General features: G+C 34.5%; 1 protein-coding gene across 1 annotated transcript; it reads left to right on the top strand.

Moving 5' to 3' along the window:
• The first annotated feature begins 1,156 nt into the window (after positions 1 to 1,156).
• Positions 1,157 to 15,057, top strand: LOC108469517 (uncharacterized). Its single transcript, XM_017770392.2, has 31 exons — positions 1,157 to 1,758; positions 2,060 to 2,510; positions 3,709 to 3,963; positions 4,081 to 4,293; positions 4,386 to 4,517; positions 4,593 to 4,722; positions 4,801 to 4,847; positions 4,938 to 5,039; positions 5,199 to 5,306; positions 6,453 to 6,595; positions 6,705 to 6,799; positions 6,892 to 6,967; positions 7,051 to 7,099; positions 7,173 to 7,253; positions 7,715 to 7,810; positions 7,897 to 8,000; positions 8,674 to 9,139; positions 9,511 to 9,546; positions 9,636 to 9,843; positions 9,918 to 10,051; positions 10,213 to 10,393; positions 10,485 to 10,711; positions 10,808 to 10,903; positions 11,992 to 12,078; positions 12,170 to 12,202; positions 12,302 to 12,436; positions 13,070 to 13,130; positions 13,203 to 13,258; positions 13,349 to 13,405; positions 13,498 to 13,618; positions 14,733 to 15,057. The coding sequence occupies exons 1-31, from the start codon at positions 1,448 to 1,450 to the stop codon at positions 14,888 to 14,890; spliced, it is 4,449 nt and encodes a 1,482-aa protein (XP_017625881.1). The 5' UTR covers positions 1,157 to 1,447; the 3' UTR covers positions 14,891 to 15,057.
• Positions 15,058 to 15,864: the final 807 nt, after the last annotated feature.

Below are 15,864 nucleotides of genomic sequence, written 5' to 3'. Positions count from 1 at the left end.
ATGATTTTTATGTTTTTGTAATAGTTTTAGCTTAATCTAGCTAGCTCGGGGGTCAATTTGCAAAATTTTGCAAAGTTAGAAGGATTTTTCATGGATTTTTTTATTATGTTTTGATGTTAGTTGAAGGGTTATTTATCTTTGTTGTAAAATAAACATGTTTTGTTAAGTGATTTTTGTTGAATTATGGAAATAGGGATTAAATTGTTAAAAGTATAAATTCTTGAGTTTTGTTGTGAATTTTTGATAATTATGAGTTGTTTCAAGGTCCCTAGTAACATTGGTTAAATTGGATTTAAGCTAAAATGAACTATATTCAAGTTATGAGCTTAATGACTAAATTGTGAAAAGTTAAAATGTTAGGGAAATTAGTAATTTTGCATAAATATGAATTATAGATTAAATTGAATTCTAGAAGTACTTAATTGATTGAAATTATCCATTTAGATCAAGATAAACCACCATCGGGCTTAAATCGAGAAAAAGCTAAAGCTTCGATTAGTTCGACTTTACTTCTATGCCATATTTACGTAAAAATTATAAAAAATATTAAGTTAAAATATAATAATGAAATAAAAAAACAATATTAAAATTTATTCTTACCATTTGTAATTGGTTGGCGAATATGTGCTTGTTATCAAGACGGATTAAAGATCCGACCATTGCTAAATTATGTTGAACACGAATAATTTTTTTAAAAGAATCTTGAAAATATTAATAAAAAATAAAAAAATAGAATTTAGGAAAAAAAATTAAGAGAGAATTTGAGAGATTTTTGAGAGCTGATTGAGAAATTTGAGAGATTTAAGAGAGAATTGTGAGAAATGTGAATGAGAAGAAGGTGTGGAGGGTTTATAGTTTTTTTAAACCGTTTTAACATTTGGAAGTGATTGTTGAAGGGGGGGGAACACACTGACTTGGACGCGTTTTATTGATCAAAAGGGAAAAAAGCACTAAGCTAGACATGCCTTTCTAACTTTCTTTTGAAAACGACATCAATTAAACACATTTTTGTAAAATTGTCCTATTTCCATAACTTTTAACAAAATTTAACCACTTCCGTTATCATTTTAAAAATTGGCTTCTTCTGATATTTTACCCATGTTCCTAAAAATAAAAATAGTTTAAATAAAATGAAAGCGAGAAAAAAAGAGTAAGAAATAGTATTGTGTTTTTAAAGAGAAAGAGAGAAGATGTAATTGATTGAATCAACGAAATAGCATTGGGATTTAGGGTCGGGTGATCCGTCTTTTGAATTTTGACCCGAGGATGACGGGAAAAAAATTCAAAATTATATATTAAAAAAATAGCGGTTCCTTCTCTTGAAATTTGGCGCTTTATTTCCAGTCATTTCTCCAAAGAAGGAAAGGGAAAATCAGTAGACCAAATACCGCCCACCGGCCTCCGAAACAACGCCGCTGCAAATTGAACTCTTAGAGTAAAAAGAACAATGGTATTGCTCCGGCAGCAACAACAGCCACGGAAGAGATCTTCCTCTTCCTTTGTCCCTTCTTGTCCTCCGCCTAAAATCCCCAAACCTCAAAACGACATCGGCACTGCCGTTGATGCTGTTGAGAAGATGGTTTCGATCTTAGCTGAGGGCGGTTGTACCTTGGTAAACCCGTTGGGCCCGCCCTCCCTTCCTTCAGATCCCTACAAGCTCCGCCGCCAGCTCTCCCGCCTCTTTTCTTCTACTGACGATCGCTCCGTTTTTCTATCTGGTTTCTCTTCTTACATTCAGTCTTCCTCCAATCTTCGCAGGTCTGTTCACTCTTTTTCCACTTGCTAACTTAAAATTTTTCGTTTTTGCTTCCCCGTTTACATGCATAATCTATCTGTTGCCTAGCTTTTTAACTTATCGTACTGAATTTTCTTTTAGTTTTTGGCTTTATTATTTCTTTTGGATTTTAGGACCAATCAGTTACTCTATCCTTCTATATATATGTTTTCTTGAGAATAGAATGAGATTCAGTTGGAAGGTGTTTTAAGGTTTTCGCATTGCTTACTCCATTGGTATTTATGACCAAATGCCTCATTTTTCCTACAAATTAAATGCTTTCAGGGTTCTCATGTCTTCAAACGGAAGTAATTTTGGTCCCGCTAGAAGTGAAAGCTTAGTCCGGCATCTCTTGCTGGTTGCACCGATCCAATTAGACCTCCAAATTATGCTCCTTGAGAAACTTCCTGAATATTTTGATGTAGTTCCTGGAGATTCCCAAACATCATTGTCCCTTGAAGATGATGTTTCTAGGCTTATCATTAATCAGTTTCGATGGCTTGATTTTGTTGTTGATCCTAGTTCCTTCACCGATAAGTTATTGCAAGTTCTTTCCATTTGTCCTTTACACTTGAAGAAAGAGATAATTGGATCATTGCCTGAGATCATTGGTGATCAAAATAACAAGACTGTAATTGATTCCCTTGAGCAAATGCTTCATGAGGACCCATCTGTAATTGTTCCTGTGCTCGATTCTTTTTCAAATCTTAATTTGGATGATCAGTTGCAAGAACAGGTTTATTCTCTTCTGTTTAGTTTTTCCACTACGTGGTTTACTTGATTTTTATTTTATTTATTTTAATGTTCTATCAAATAATGCCATTTCTTATAAGTGGTAACAAATCTGCATAGTAGTTATTGCAAGGTTAATGCAAATGAAACTTTCTGCTCTTCACCATAGAAGACAACGATAGATCTTGGATTCAATATTTTGTCTTCTTGTCCTACAAAAATACAGCTATTTAAGGCAGCGCAAGTAATCAGTGGTTCAGGGTCTTTTGTTCAATATTACACCTGAAATAAAATACAGGATTGGAATTGAGTATTGAATGTTACAATTCAGTTCTTTTATAGTCGTAAATAAGTTAGAAGCTTATGTCTGTTTGGTTACCCAGAGTGAGGTAATTGTAGTTATGGTAGACAAGCTGTGCTCCTGGGTTTAGCAGTTAAGTTGAATTAAGGATAATTAGCACAAAGGCTGTTGAGTTCGGTAATTGAGGTTTCTAAGGAGGAGGGAAAATGCCTAGGTGATTTCACTTTGTGTTCTCTAGGCACTCACAGCTATAAAAGGTATTCAACTTCACCTGAATTCACTCAGTATTTGATACAGAAACCTTCTTATTGTGTCTTCTGAAGTTAGAAGGCTAGGTCAGGCTATACATAGACCACCTTTGGCTTGCAAGAACAAAGACAGTTCCAAACGGGTTCACCATACATAATATTAGTACACCAATTTAAGGCCCCTGAAATATCCAATACGCTCATTTCTAGGAAGACTTGAATTTACAGGAATGTCTAAACCAAACCCAAACCATTGAACAAAAACTTAAACTGAACCAGCCACAAGTAACATTAAACCTAGATCTGCAGAGGAGTCCCAAATAGTGACCTTAATCAGCCTTCTTTGCCATTAATACACTTTTTATTTGATCCTTCCAGTAATTTCATCAAATGTATATTGCCTTTTGTTTTTTGTATTTCTACTTGTTGATGTGAAAATATGTAATGCCATTAGCTCAATTGAATATTCTCTAACAAATATATAAATATTTTCCTTTCAAGTGGCTTTTTGACCTTTATTGACTGGAGAAACTTGACTTGAGCCCTCTTCTTTTCATCATTCTAATACAATTTTTAGCAGCCGATGAAAATTTTAAGGTGCTATGTAGCTCTTGCTTTGATATCTAATTTAATTCTCTTTCTTTACATTGAAGGTCATAACCATAGCACTATCATGCATTAGAACAATTGATGCGGAGCACATGCCCTGTCTGCTTCGATTTTTACTGCTCTCTGCCACACAACTAAATGTTCGAAGAATAATCTCACAGATACGTGAGCATTTAAAGTTTGTTAGGACACCGCATAATCGCACAATGCAAAAAAATAAACTCAAAGGGAAGTTGGTTGTTGACAACACAGAGGCATCTGTTCTAGATGCTTTGAGATCTAGCCTTCAATTTAAGAGTGTAAGTAATTTATCCTCTTTCCTATTTGACAATACATGTTTTTATATCCTCTTTTCTTATTTGACAATTTATGGTTTTAATTTGATACGCTCTTTTATATCTACACATTACCTATAGCTACTCTGTCAAGAGATTTTGAAGGAATTGAATGGCCTTGAAAAACCTCGAGATCACAAAGTAATCGACATGTGGCTGCTTATACTATTGTACACAAATGGTGAGTCCATGCGAAAAAGCGTTGAAAAGGTGTTTAAGAAGAAAATTGTTGAAGGTTGCATTCAAGAAGTTATGCTTGATCAATGCATTCGTGGGAACAAGGAACTCGCACAGGTATATGTTGCTATTCTTCGGCTTTAAGATCATTCCAATTTTGCTGAATATATTCCAGAAACTCATCTGATTGCATCTTTTTTTTTTCTTAGGAATATTTCCTTTCCTTCCTTTCTTTATCTGAGTATATATTGGCTTGCAAAGAACAAAAGGCAAGGGATTTTGGCATTTACATGTATACTCTTCTTTTTGAAGAGTTTGCTGATACTTATTCAAGACAGGAAGTAAGCATCAATATATTCCTTTCTCTGAAGATTAGGTTCATTTTCTCCAAGAGACTTTCATGTGGCTTTGTGCAGGTTCTTGGTGCACTAGTTACTCATGTGGGCTCTGCTGTTAGTTTTGAAGTTACTTCTGCTCTTCAGATTATGGCTTCACTTGCCTCAAAACATGCAAGGGAACTGATTCCACTTTCTTATCATATAAATGGTAGCTAAGTTTTTGCTTTCAGATTTTCTTTATCTTTTGCTGCTATTGTGTTCTTCATTAGTTTAATGTTATTCTCAGGAATCTTGGACTACTTGGAGGGATTGACTGTAGAAAATCTTTATAAGGTTTATTGCTGCTCATTATATTTTTGATCTTTTAAGCTTTATAAGGATAAAGTTGTACGTGGAAGTGTCATTAACATTCAGTCAGTGTAGGTTTATGAGGTCTTCAGCCATATGGCACTGCTAGCTCGCTCTAGTGCTGACTGTTTGGGCTCTTCCATTGCAAATGAACTTTTTATTATTGTTCGGAAGCAGGTATCTGGCACCAGCATGGCTTTTGAGAATAGAGTGCTTTGAACATTGACTTTTAGTGCAATTTTTGGATTGCATCTCTTAATTTTCTGTGCTGTAGATTTAAGTGGAGGATCTTAGCAATGGAAGTTACTTTGACTAGCATTACCTTCAATTGGGCAGGTTGGCCATCCGGATCTGAAGTACAAAAAGATGGGTCTAATTGGAATCTTAAAAATAGTTTCATGTCTAGGGGTTGAAAGTAATGTCACTTCATCATCACCATTTCAGGTAGCACCTAGTATCAGTGTATCCCCTATCCGTGGCTCTTGGTTATTATATGGCTATTTAGTTGTTGATCACTTGATCGTACTTAAAGATTGCAGCATATTATTATAACTGCACATACTACATGTGGCATGTTGTGATCTTGAAGGTAAATTGCGGTTTTCTTTTTCCTTTAATCATGTCTGTTGTTTATCCTTCATTCCTGAAGACTGGTTAGAAGCAAAACAAAAGCAGAAACCTGCTGAAAATTGACAAAAACTTTTATCTTGACACATCACAAGCTACTGTAAAAGTTTCTTTCCAGGAGGTTGATGGTTTGAATAATTGCTTCGGCTGGGCATTACTGGCATTAAAACTGGTAGTCAGAAAGTCTATGTTACAGCTTGGGGTGACTGAATGCATTTGACAATGCATATGAGAAGATATGATGTAAATTGATAGTTCCACTGTTACTGGTGCCAGTAAATCCACAAGTAGTCTGAAGAACATAGTTTTTTCATTAGTTACAAGAAACTTTTTAATGACTTAAAAAAATCAACAAGTGCATCTTGAGTCTAGACCATTATATGGATGTTAAAGTAGTGCATCAAAAGTATGGAGATCAATAGTTGTGCTTGAAACAATTAAAACCCATTTCTTCCAATGTTTCAGACCATAATAAAAGCTAAGATATGAGTGAAGTTGTGGTCTCTCGATAAGGTATATAGAAAAGTCTCCATGTCTCGTCTGCAGCCACATTTTAAAAGGGAGTCAACAGCTTCTCTAGGATAGAAAATAATTGCACCAAGGCCACCTTAGTGGACAGAACAGTTCAAACAGTTTGGATGGATCCTAGTTGAAGAATAGTTGTGCATATTAAGAAGAGAGCAGAAACTGAAATTGAATCTACCTACAATTTTCAAATTCTTTCTCTTCTGGAACTATTTTACTGTGTAATGCTCTGTTCTTGTCTATGTTTGATTTTTATTGTTTTTCAAGTACTTATAAGTGTTGATCGTGAAATCCTTTCTCGTGCTTTCAGCTAACAGGAAAATATAGGAAACTTCTTGTCATTCTCTTTCCCTGTTGAGTAGCTTAGGATGTTTGATTTCACCTTTACTGTTCATTCACCTTTCTGAGACCTCAAATTTTATTATCTTGAGCAAACAGAAATCAAATGCTGAGGAGGCTGTGGAGCTCCTTGAAACTGGCTTAGAATCTTGCAAACAATCATGCTTGTCATTGATCTTCTTTTACGATGAACTGACTGCAATTTTAGAAAGTACAACTCTTCACCCTATTATCATGGATTGGTGAGACAACTTCAACAATCTATTATTACTGTCATGTAGATTGCAAGTTTTAAGGATTTAGGAAGATAATAAAACTATTAATTGCATGTGCGAAAGTTGTCTTTTGCAGGATTGGCAAGCATTTAGGAGAATTTGAATCTATATTTCTGTCTGATCTTGATGGTGGGCAGTTGCCTAGCAGGATCCCGTATTGCGGTTTAGAAGGTAGGTTTAAAAATGCTGTCTGTGCTTGCCTGAAGTTTTATGTAAATTCATGATAGACTATAGTCTATTCTTTCTACTTTTTACTTCTTTAGGGGAGCTATGGATGAACTTGGACGGTGAAATGTCTCCTATTTGTCTGAACATTCTGCCATTGGCTTCTTCTTCTCAGTAATGTTTTTTAATGCTTTCGCTTGAATCTGAATGTCCTCCTTAGAGATTGGGTATAGTGAACTTGGAATCTTCTCTTGCAGAAATGCTTCTTTGCAATTTCTTCCTGCTAACTTCCATTTACTATCAACCGTAAGTGTATACTGTTTTAGTCATCAGAAGTATTATAAAAGAAAGCTTTCTAATAAATTGATATCAATGACAGGTTGAACAGTTGACGAACCAAGGATCTCTTGGTGGAATTGATGCATTACTTGGCTGTCCTATGCTACTTCCCTCGTCTAAGGTCAGATCAAGCATAACACTCACGACCATCATATTGTTTCACCATTGAGTCTCAGAGTTTCATGATGCTATTGCATTAAAAATGCTTTTCTCAGTGTGATTTTCCTCTATGTAATAGCTATTGTTTGAGTTAGATCCTTAACATTTTAATCTTCTGTATACAATTGTGATTTGTTCATGAAGTTTGCCAAGTATTGGAAAACTTCAGAACTAATACAACTTTCTATGATTTAAAACTATTTTATGTCAACCTCTTAAGTGTTTATCCACACTGTTTTACTTAAGAGGACAGTTGTTTTCTTCTCATTTCTTCTATGACTTAAAAGTTGTGAATATTTTTGTTTCCTATCCTATGGTACTTAAAATTATGTTGATCTTTCTTAGCTCTCTATTTTTATTTTATTGTTCATATTTTTTTATTGGACCATTTTTCTGACATGGACTCCTTTTCTACTATGCCAGTACTTCTTAGAAGCTGAATGGCAGTCTCTGACAGGAAAGCAGAAACAGATTATTTGTCTCTCTCTTTATTATGCAATGAACTGGATAAGGGAACTGGTGAATAGTTTACTCTGAGATGTTGATTTTAAGTAACATGTTTGTTAAACATGCAATTGAGGTTTATAGCTCTTCCACTGCTACAGCTCAATGCCTTCTGCACACAAGTAGATGGGAGATTTGAATGCATAAGTCAGACCTCAAAGGATGACATAATGCAGAAGCTATTAAAGCGAATGAGGAACCTAGTGTAAGTCATCAAATCCTCACTCCTTGCTAGTTTGTCCATTATCCTTAAATCAGATTAAGATATAAGGAGAGACCAAGGGCAATTATGCTGGCAGGTTTCATGTGAAATATAATTTCACCGGGATTGAAAAAAACTGCATTGGATGAAGGTATACTAAAAAAGGGGATCTTATCTTATATCAGGAGAAAAAGGAGAGATGTTGGCCCTCACCTGACATAGAATGTAGTAAGCTAGTTACGATGCTTCTATAAGGAAGAAGTTGGTTTTCCCAACTTAGCAAGCCTCCCTTCACAAGAGGAGAGGCTAAGGCTGGCTTAAGCACATTTTTGGTTTAGTGTTCTCATTTAGGTTTTGCTCTTGTTTGGTTGCTAAAAAACATGGCAACCTTTTAGCGGCAGTCTTTTCTCCTTATCCAGTCAATTGAGGATTTAAGAATAATCACGAACAAAATTGGTGTGTAGTGGATCTATGAAATTTTAACTATTTGCCCAACTAAGTAATACAAGTCATGTTTTAGTGTATGGAAATGTAGCTATGTTGAGGTTCTTGGTAGCCTAATTCATTATTATGAATTACAGCTTCTTTGGTTTATCCTTCGGGGTGTCGCATATCATATCGTATTATGAACTAATTCTATATACTGATGGTAAGAACCAGCTGGCTGTTGATGCAGATTTCTCGAAAGCTTGTTAAGTCATTCCATCAGAATGTGTCCTGTAACACTACCTCAGCTCCATCTTCGAGTGGAGCATTGTGGATCAACATTCATAAACCAACCAAACCATGTGGGGAATAAAGAAAAGAAGAATGAGCCTAAGATGAGACCTGAATCCACATCTCCAAACAAGAGGAAGCATAAAAAGACTTCAAAGACCTCAGCAATTGGTACAGATGGAAACCTACACCAGCAAACATTGTTTGATGTGTTGAGGAAAGCAGGAGCAGTGACAAGCCAAGAGGTACCAGATAAGGTTTCTTCAAAAGATATGGCAACCTCAACATCAGTGGATCACAATTCTCATGTCTTTAATGAGTCAGTGCTTATAGAAGTTTCTCCAGTTTCCCAAGCTCTGGAATCACAGAAATTTAGGTTCAGGCCTCTTCTATTGGAATGCTTTTCCATTTTGACTTTTTCAAAGGTGTGTCTCCTTACAGTTTAACTCTCAACTATTGCACAGTTCCTTTAAATTTTGTGTTAGAATGTGGCATTTGACTGGCCAATGCATAATCATTTGTTGTATGTGATTTACATAATCTTGGGACTCAGTAAAGATAATTCATCTGAACTTCTCATGGCCTACGTTCCTGTCTCCGTTTCAAGTGCCTTTAGAATAATATGTTTGTTAACCTTTTTTATGTGCTAATTAAGTTGTTTGCTCATTGCTTGTTGACCTAGCAGGTGTAGCATTTAGTCCTAAAATATCAAAATGCAATTTTACTTAATGAGGCCTATTTTTCTTGTTTTCTATTAAAAGAATGATCATAGTCAAATGTGACTTTTCAAATGTAGGACCATGACACCTGTTGCTCTGACCCTGTGGCTGAGGTATATTTTTCATGTAGTTCTTTCTTTCCTTCAAATCATATAAATAAAATGATTAGGTGACATGTAGAAAACTTGTTATTTCTGGACAGTTGCCCCTATACCTGTACCTTATTCATGATCTTCAACACAAACTGGATTACTTTGCTGCTCCGACCAAACAATGTTCCTCAAGGAACAGTATTGCTGCTGCTGTTACCAGGATGACATTGGATGAATTTCTTAGCAAAATTAGACCACTCTTTCAAAGTCTTAAGAGTAACTTAGACAGTTCGTTCTGTATTCTTAAAGAAGGAGAAGGTAACATGATAGTTTCATTTTGTTGGCAACACCATGTCTTCTATATTCTTGTAGTCTTAACAAATGTATTGTAGGTAACAAAACTTGTCAAGAACACTGGAAGTTTCAATCCACTGCTGCTGGCAACCCAGATTTAACCAATGTTGTGCCATCAAATTCTTCAATTTCTACTATGGTGTTTAAGGAAATACTTAATTGTTTCAGTAAGGTGAATACTTTTACTCACCTTTACCTTTGAGTGTACATACATGTCTGTGCGGCACTTTCCATCTTGACAACTGATGCTTTTATTTGGTTTATGTTTCGATAGAAAAATTTCTTTTCTGAAAAAGTTGTATTCTACTCCTAAAATAGTTTTTCCTCGAACAGATGCTAAACCTTTCTGAAGTTCAAAGGTACAGATCAGTTCTTTCAGATCTCCTTGAGGCCTTTCAGCCTGATAAAGCATTAGATTCTGGTTCCTTAGATGTGCACCCTTGTCCTTCACCTGGTACAATAGAATATTTGTATCTTGGTGCTTGTTCATTTGTAGAGTGTATCCTTGATGCAGGTGCAAAACTCTTGCCTTTATTCCGTTGTTCTTTTATGGTGCTTATTTATCCTTTCATTATAGCTAATTTGTATCAGATTCTACTCCACAGTATGTTCTTTCTCCTTTATTCTGGCATCAGAGGCTCTTTTTACTTTGGAATCAGCTGTTACATCATTTCAGAAGGTCATGGATAAGTTGGACGGAGATGATAAAATCATACAGTCAGCGTTTCACCAGATCCTTACTTTATTGCGTGGCAGACTTGCATCTTCTGCTAAGAAACTTTTGAAGCATAAATGGGACAATAAAAATCTTGAGAATGGCTGGAAGAACAAAGTGAGGCCAATTACATTATGTTTGATTGTGATTTCTTACTTTAGCATACCATGTAGTTATGCATATAGCTACTGAAATACATGCTGGTTTTTCCAGGGAGAAATGGTACAAAAGATACTGCGGACTTACTTAGAATATGATGAGTCAATTTCTGATTTGCTTGATGAGCTTGCCTGCACAATTTTGCCACAGGTATTTGACTTTGTTGAGTTGACATTTGTTGCAAGGTTAATAGTGTGCTTCAGAAATTGTCCTTCAATGCTATGTTTATACATTAGGGATCTGCCAGTTTTTCTATGTACGTCCTCTGTCCTAGCAATAGAATTGCTCTTCCTTCTTAGAGAGTTAAGAGCAGGTGGCTTACATGTGATGAAGGACAAGATCATGCTAGTTCTATTGGAAGTGTCGATAAAAGTTTGGATATCTGTTGCTGGCATTTTGTACAGGGATATGTTGGTCATTTCTTTTACTTCAATACTTTAACATTTGATCCTGCATTTTCTCATATTAAGGGGATAATGGTGTGGAATATAGTCATGCTTATTGAAGGATTATATTTTGGACATGTTTCATTAGTTTCATATTATATTTTATTGGGTTCAATTGTAAATTTCAGTATCGAGGAAACTTTTAGTGAATTTGGAGTTATAATTGTTGTTTGATTTTTGTATTAATATTAACTTTTAAGGTGTAGCACTGTAGCCTATGAGTGTTCATCTTGACTTTTAGTTACAGATAATACTATTGGGTTCATTTTTATGGGTTAGTTAGCCTCACGAGTTAAAAGACACATTCAGTTGCAAAGTTTATACAAATAAGAAAAAGGGAGGTATGTGCATTACCTTCTCACAGTGAGTTTTAGTTCTCATACTTGTTTTAGTTTCATGTCATTTAAAATTGAACTGCCAATTTTAATAAAACACAACTGAATATTTTTTGCTACTTGTTTCTTTTTTCACACGCAGAAAATGGTTGCCACAATTCTGATTACGGATTATTGAGATCTATATATTGATAAATTGGATTTCCTTGCCTAATTCTCTTTTCTTTCTGATTTCTACCCCAAATTTCTTTTATTTTCTCACAAGTTCCTGTCTTCTCATTTTCTTTGTCTCTTTTGTCTTACCATTGTTCTGGGTTATTGCATCTACTTAAGATTTAGTTTAAGATGACAATTTTAAGTTAGAATGAACCATGAGGGTCATTTGGCGTACAATTCTTATCAATTGAATCCATTTTCATTTGTATGTAGTACCACTAAAAGGGGATTTCTTTGTCAGGTCTCTCTTACAACAATGGCAGAAGATGAGGATTATGGTTTCCCAACTCTATGTTCTGCAACTTTCCTCTCATGGTACCGTGTGCTGGTAGGGTGTCTTCTGTTTTCCAAGTTCTTTTCAAAGATTACTCTTATTGTTTCCCATCAAACATGTTGATTGAGGTTGGCCCTTTGTGCAGTTTGAAGTGAATCTCACAGTTCTTGGAAAATTGGTAAGCAGTAAATTTTGCTGCTTTGTTTCCATTGATCATAAGGGATAGAAAAGACTAGTGAAAAGTGTTGCAATTCTTATCCTTTTTCTCTCTTTGTAGGTTAAGGAAGTTGTTCGCTTAGAGAAGGTTCGACCTGGTTTTCAACCTGTAAATGTTCACACACTTTTGATCAGGTTGCAAAAGAATGTTAATGTGGTTGTTGCACTAGTTAGCATGTGCAGAACCCATGACAAGGTAACCAAATAGAACTGTGGTTTTCTTTGCCAACATTACTTTCTAAATATGTATATTACATTCCCAGCCTTGCACCTTTTCCACCACTAGGGAAATTAGTCAAGTCTCTGATTTTTGTACATGAACGGCCTTCATTTCAGATTTGATTTTATGACATTTTCCTTTAGCTTTTCATTTGTTTTTGGCCTTCTTAATTTCTGTCACTTACTTCTATAACATTGTTTTAGGAATTCTTTTGAGAGAATTTTATGATTGTATGAGAGAACACCAGGATCATGAAATCGCTCTCCTTCATCCATTTGGCATGTGTAATTCTATGGATTTAATATATTAGTGAAACTGTAGAACCCTTGTACTTTTTCATGACTATACTTTTTCTCAGATAAAAGTTCCCTAGAATAGTTTGTAAGAACTTTTATTGTTTCAGAGGTTTAGGAAAGTTGGGCACAGCTAGGTTTTCTTCAGTAAAAAGCTAAATGGCTGCTTATCCTAAATTGGAAGTGTATGTGGTGGTTAATCAATAGAAGTGCCTTTGCTTATTACAAAAATTTCTTGCTAACATGTCATGTAGTTAGTACCTCTTTATTGTTGCTATCCTTCAGGCAGTAATCTTGTTGACATGTGATGGCATAGGTCACCCTGCATGCCATGGCAGTCAAGTACGGTGGGAAATTCGTTGATTCCTTCCTTAAAGGTGGTTATATCTTAGAAATGAATATGGTCATTGATTGCTGTCTGCCCGAGCACTGACATCTTGGTATTGCAGCTTTTGACTTCTTGCAGGTTCACTTCCAAATGCATAATGAAGCCATACTTCTGTTGGTAAGATCAGATACAATTTTTTTTTTTGACATGCTTGGTTCAAGTTTGAAGCTTAGAAGAAAAGGCCTTATTACTTGTTCGTTTGATTAGGTGAAAGAACTTCAAAAGGCTACACGAACTATTCAGACCCTATGTTCTGAAGCCAAGGTGAGCCTTGCATATCAAATCCATTTGAGGCTTAGTCAGAAACTTTGAAATGATAGCAGATTATATTGAATTGTCATATTTGGTACATGAAGGGCTTGAAACAAACAGTCATCACTAGCAAAATACCTGCTACTAAAAGATCTTTGGAACGCTTTTTGTTTCGTGTCAAGGCTCTTCTCCATTCTACCTCTAACGGATGCACTTTCTGGATGGGTATGTACCGCATTATCTTATTTTTAGCTTTTTTTTTTTTAAGGGAGTTGGGTACCTGGGTTTGGTTTAGAACACTACATTCTTCATATTTGGAACACTACTAAGCTTCATTGATATTTTTATTCTTTCTTGAAGAAGCGTATGCTCATTTAAACCAGTATAGAAGTTTTTAATTTTATTAATTATTATTACGTTAGTTTAAAACAAGTTAGGGTCAGATAAACAATTAGCCTTTGCTCTAGTACATCTTTAAAACTTCCAGGTTACTTGTGAAATTTATCTGGTCTAGCTCTTGAATCTGACTTAAAGAAAAGATTCATACAAAATTCTTATATTGGTGCTTTAAAATAGATGATGTCTTCTTTCATCAATTTGGAGATAAAATATTGTGACTTGCTGTCATATTTATTGCAAAATCAGTGTGATTTTACAAAATTCTTTGTTGGCTTTTTACTTTTTGAAAAATTAGATTCTCCGAAGGGTCAAAATGTTACTTCTGTTTAAGGCTTTAAATGTCTTATTTATATTCATTGAAGTCAAAACTGGCAATGATAGGATGAGTATGTCCCACTGAAATGGGATGATATTGTTAATCCCCCGGCTGGATTTGTACTTATTTAGATATTTTATATATGTATGAGAAATGTTAGCCTATATTATTCCAACTTAGAAGTGAATGTCAGAGACGGATTTATGCTTAAAATGTGTATACTCAAGTTAAGATGGGTTTTATAGAAAAAAATTGTAACTGGTCTAGAAAAGTCAAAATGGTAATTAAATAATCCTCAATTGGTTTCTATAGTCACCGGTTAACCGGACCCATTAACTATTTATCACTACAACTGTGTATTTACAATTGCACAGTGAAATCTGATTTTGGCCAAACATAATATTTTGATAAGTGGGAGTACGGGTGGGGGTGGGGTGGCCAAACGTAATTATATCATCCTATTGTAAACTCCAAGCTTCACATACTGAACAGAGAATAATATGTATATTCCTATCGTGCGTCTATCAAATATGGAATAAGATAACATAATCTAATTTTATCATCAAGTGCCACTCTAAATGCTTAGAATTGTTTCCAGTTTCCAATATATCTTTGTATTTACAGGTAATCTAAAACACAAGGATCTGAGGGGACAGGTGGTGAGCTCCCAGGCATATGTAGATGATGGAATTGACAGCATTGATGAAGATCCAGAGGGAGCTGTTGATGTGGATCCACAAGGTAGTGTTCCTTCTGCTAGTGAAAACAGTGAAAATGAATGAATAGTACTTTTTTCCGTAAAATGATGTATAAGAAAGATGATTTTGTTATTAGTTAAAAAGTGTTTAGTGATTTCATTTCGTTGGTAGAAAATGAAATTAGGCAAGGGTTTCATTGTATCTTATGATTATTTGATTTATTATATGAATAACTTTTTATCGAGTCCAAAGCTTCTTCACTGAAAAATGGGGATTATTTGCTCGAGTCGATAAATGATTTCCAGTTCAAGTATATTTCATTATCTCTCCGAATTGATTACCATCGGAACGGAATAAACTAATATGAATGAAAATTTTTAATTAATTGTTTGAGTTCGGAAAGTTTAATGCTTAGTTTGGTCATAGATTGGGAGCAAACTCAATTTGCAAATACCAATATAGTTGACTTCAACCCTTCTGTTTATATTTGATTTATTGTGGATTAGGTAGCAATCCATGAATACAATCCGTCTTTGAACTACATGGTTTGTGACACTTGAGAGTTTTTTATCCACGGAGGATGAGGTTCAATAAAAATACAATATTAGAAACAAATGTAGTACTATTAAGGGATAAATCTTCAAATTATATATGAATTTGGATAAAATGTGTAATGTTATACATAAATTTTGATTTTGTGTAATTTTATATATGAATTTTTATTTGATTAATTTTTACAAATCACTAACACAATTATCAATATAGAATCATGTTAGGATGACATGTATATAGAAATAATTATATTTATTTAATATATAAAAAATTGATACATTTATTTTTATACATGTGTACAGTTGAATTAAAATCAAAGTTATACATTTAAATCAATCAAAATTTTATGTGCATGTACCAAATTAAAATTCATATATCAAATTATTCATTAAATCAAAATTTATGAATAGTTTTGAAATTTATCCCTACTATTAATTACATTCATTACATTTAAAAATGCTGTAAGGGTCTTGGAAAAAAATTGCCTTAAAAGGTATGTACCTTCT

The sequence above is a fragment of the Gossypium arboreum genome, chromosome 7 (genome assembly GCF_025698485.1).
Source record: "Gossypium arboreum isolate Shixiya-1 chromosome 7, ASM2569848v2, whole genome shotgun sequence".
Lineage (NCBI taxonomy): Eukaryota > Viridiplantae > Streptophyta > Magnoliopsida > Malvales > Malvaceae > Gossypium > Gossypium arboreum.
The sequence above is the reverse complement of the archived record's forward strand: the minus strand, read 5'-3'. Positions and strand labels throughout refer to the sequence as shown.

What these genes read in the sequence shown, in the direction of transcription:
- LOC108469517 (XM_017770392.2), top strand. Translation starts at nt 1,448, where the DNA reads ATGGTATTGCTCCGGCAGCAACAACAGCCACGGAAGAGATCTTCCTCT. An exon ending in CCATTGGCTTCTTCTTCTCA is followed by an intron (nt 6,968 to 7,050) that starts GTAATGTTTTTT and finishes CTTCTCTTGCAG; the next exon opens with AAATGCTTCTTTGCAATTTC. An exon ending in TACTTAATTGTTTCAGTAAG is followed by an intron (nt 10,052 to 10,212) that starts GTGAATACTTTT and finishes TTCCTCGAACAG; the next exon opens with ATGCTAAACCTTTCTGAAGT.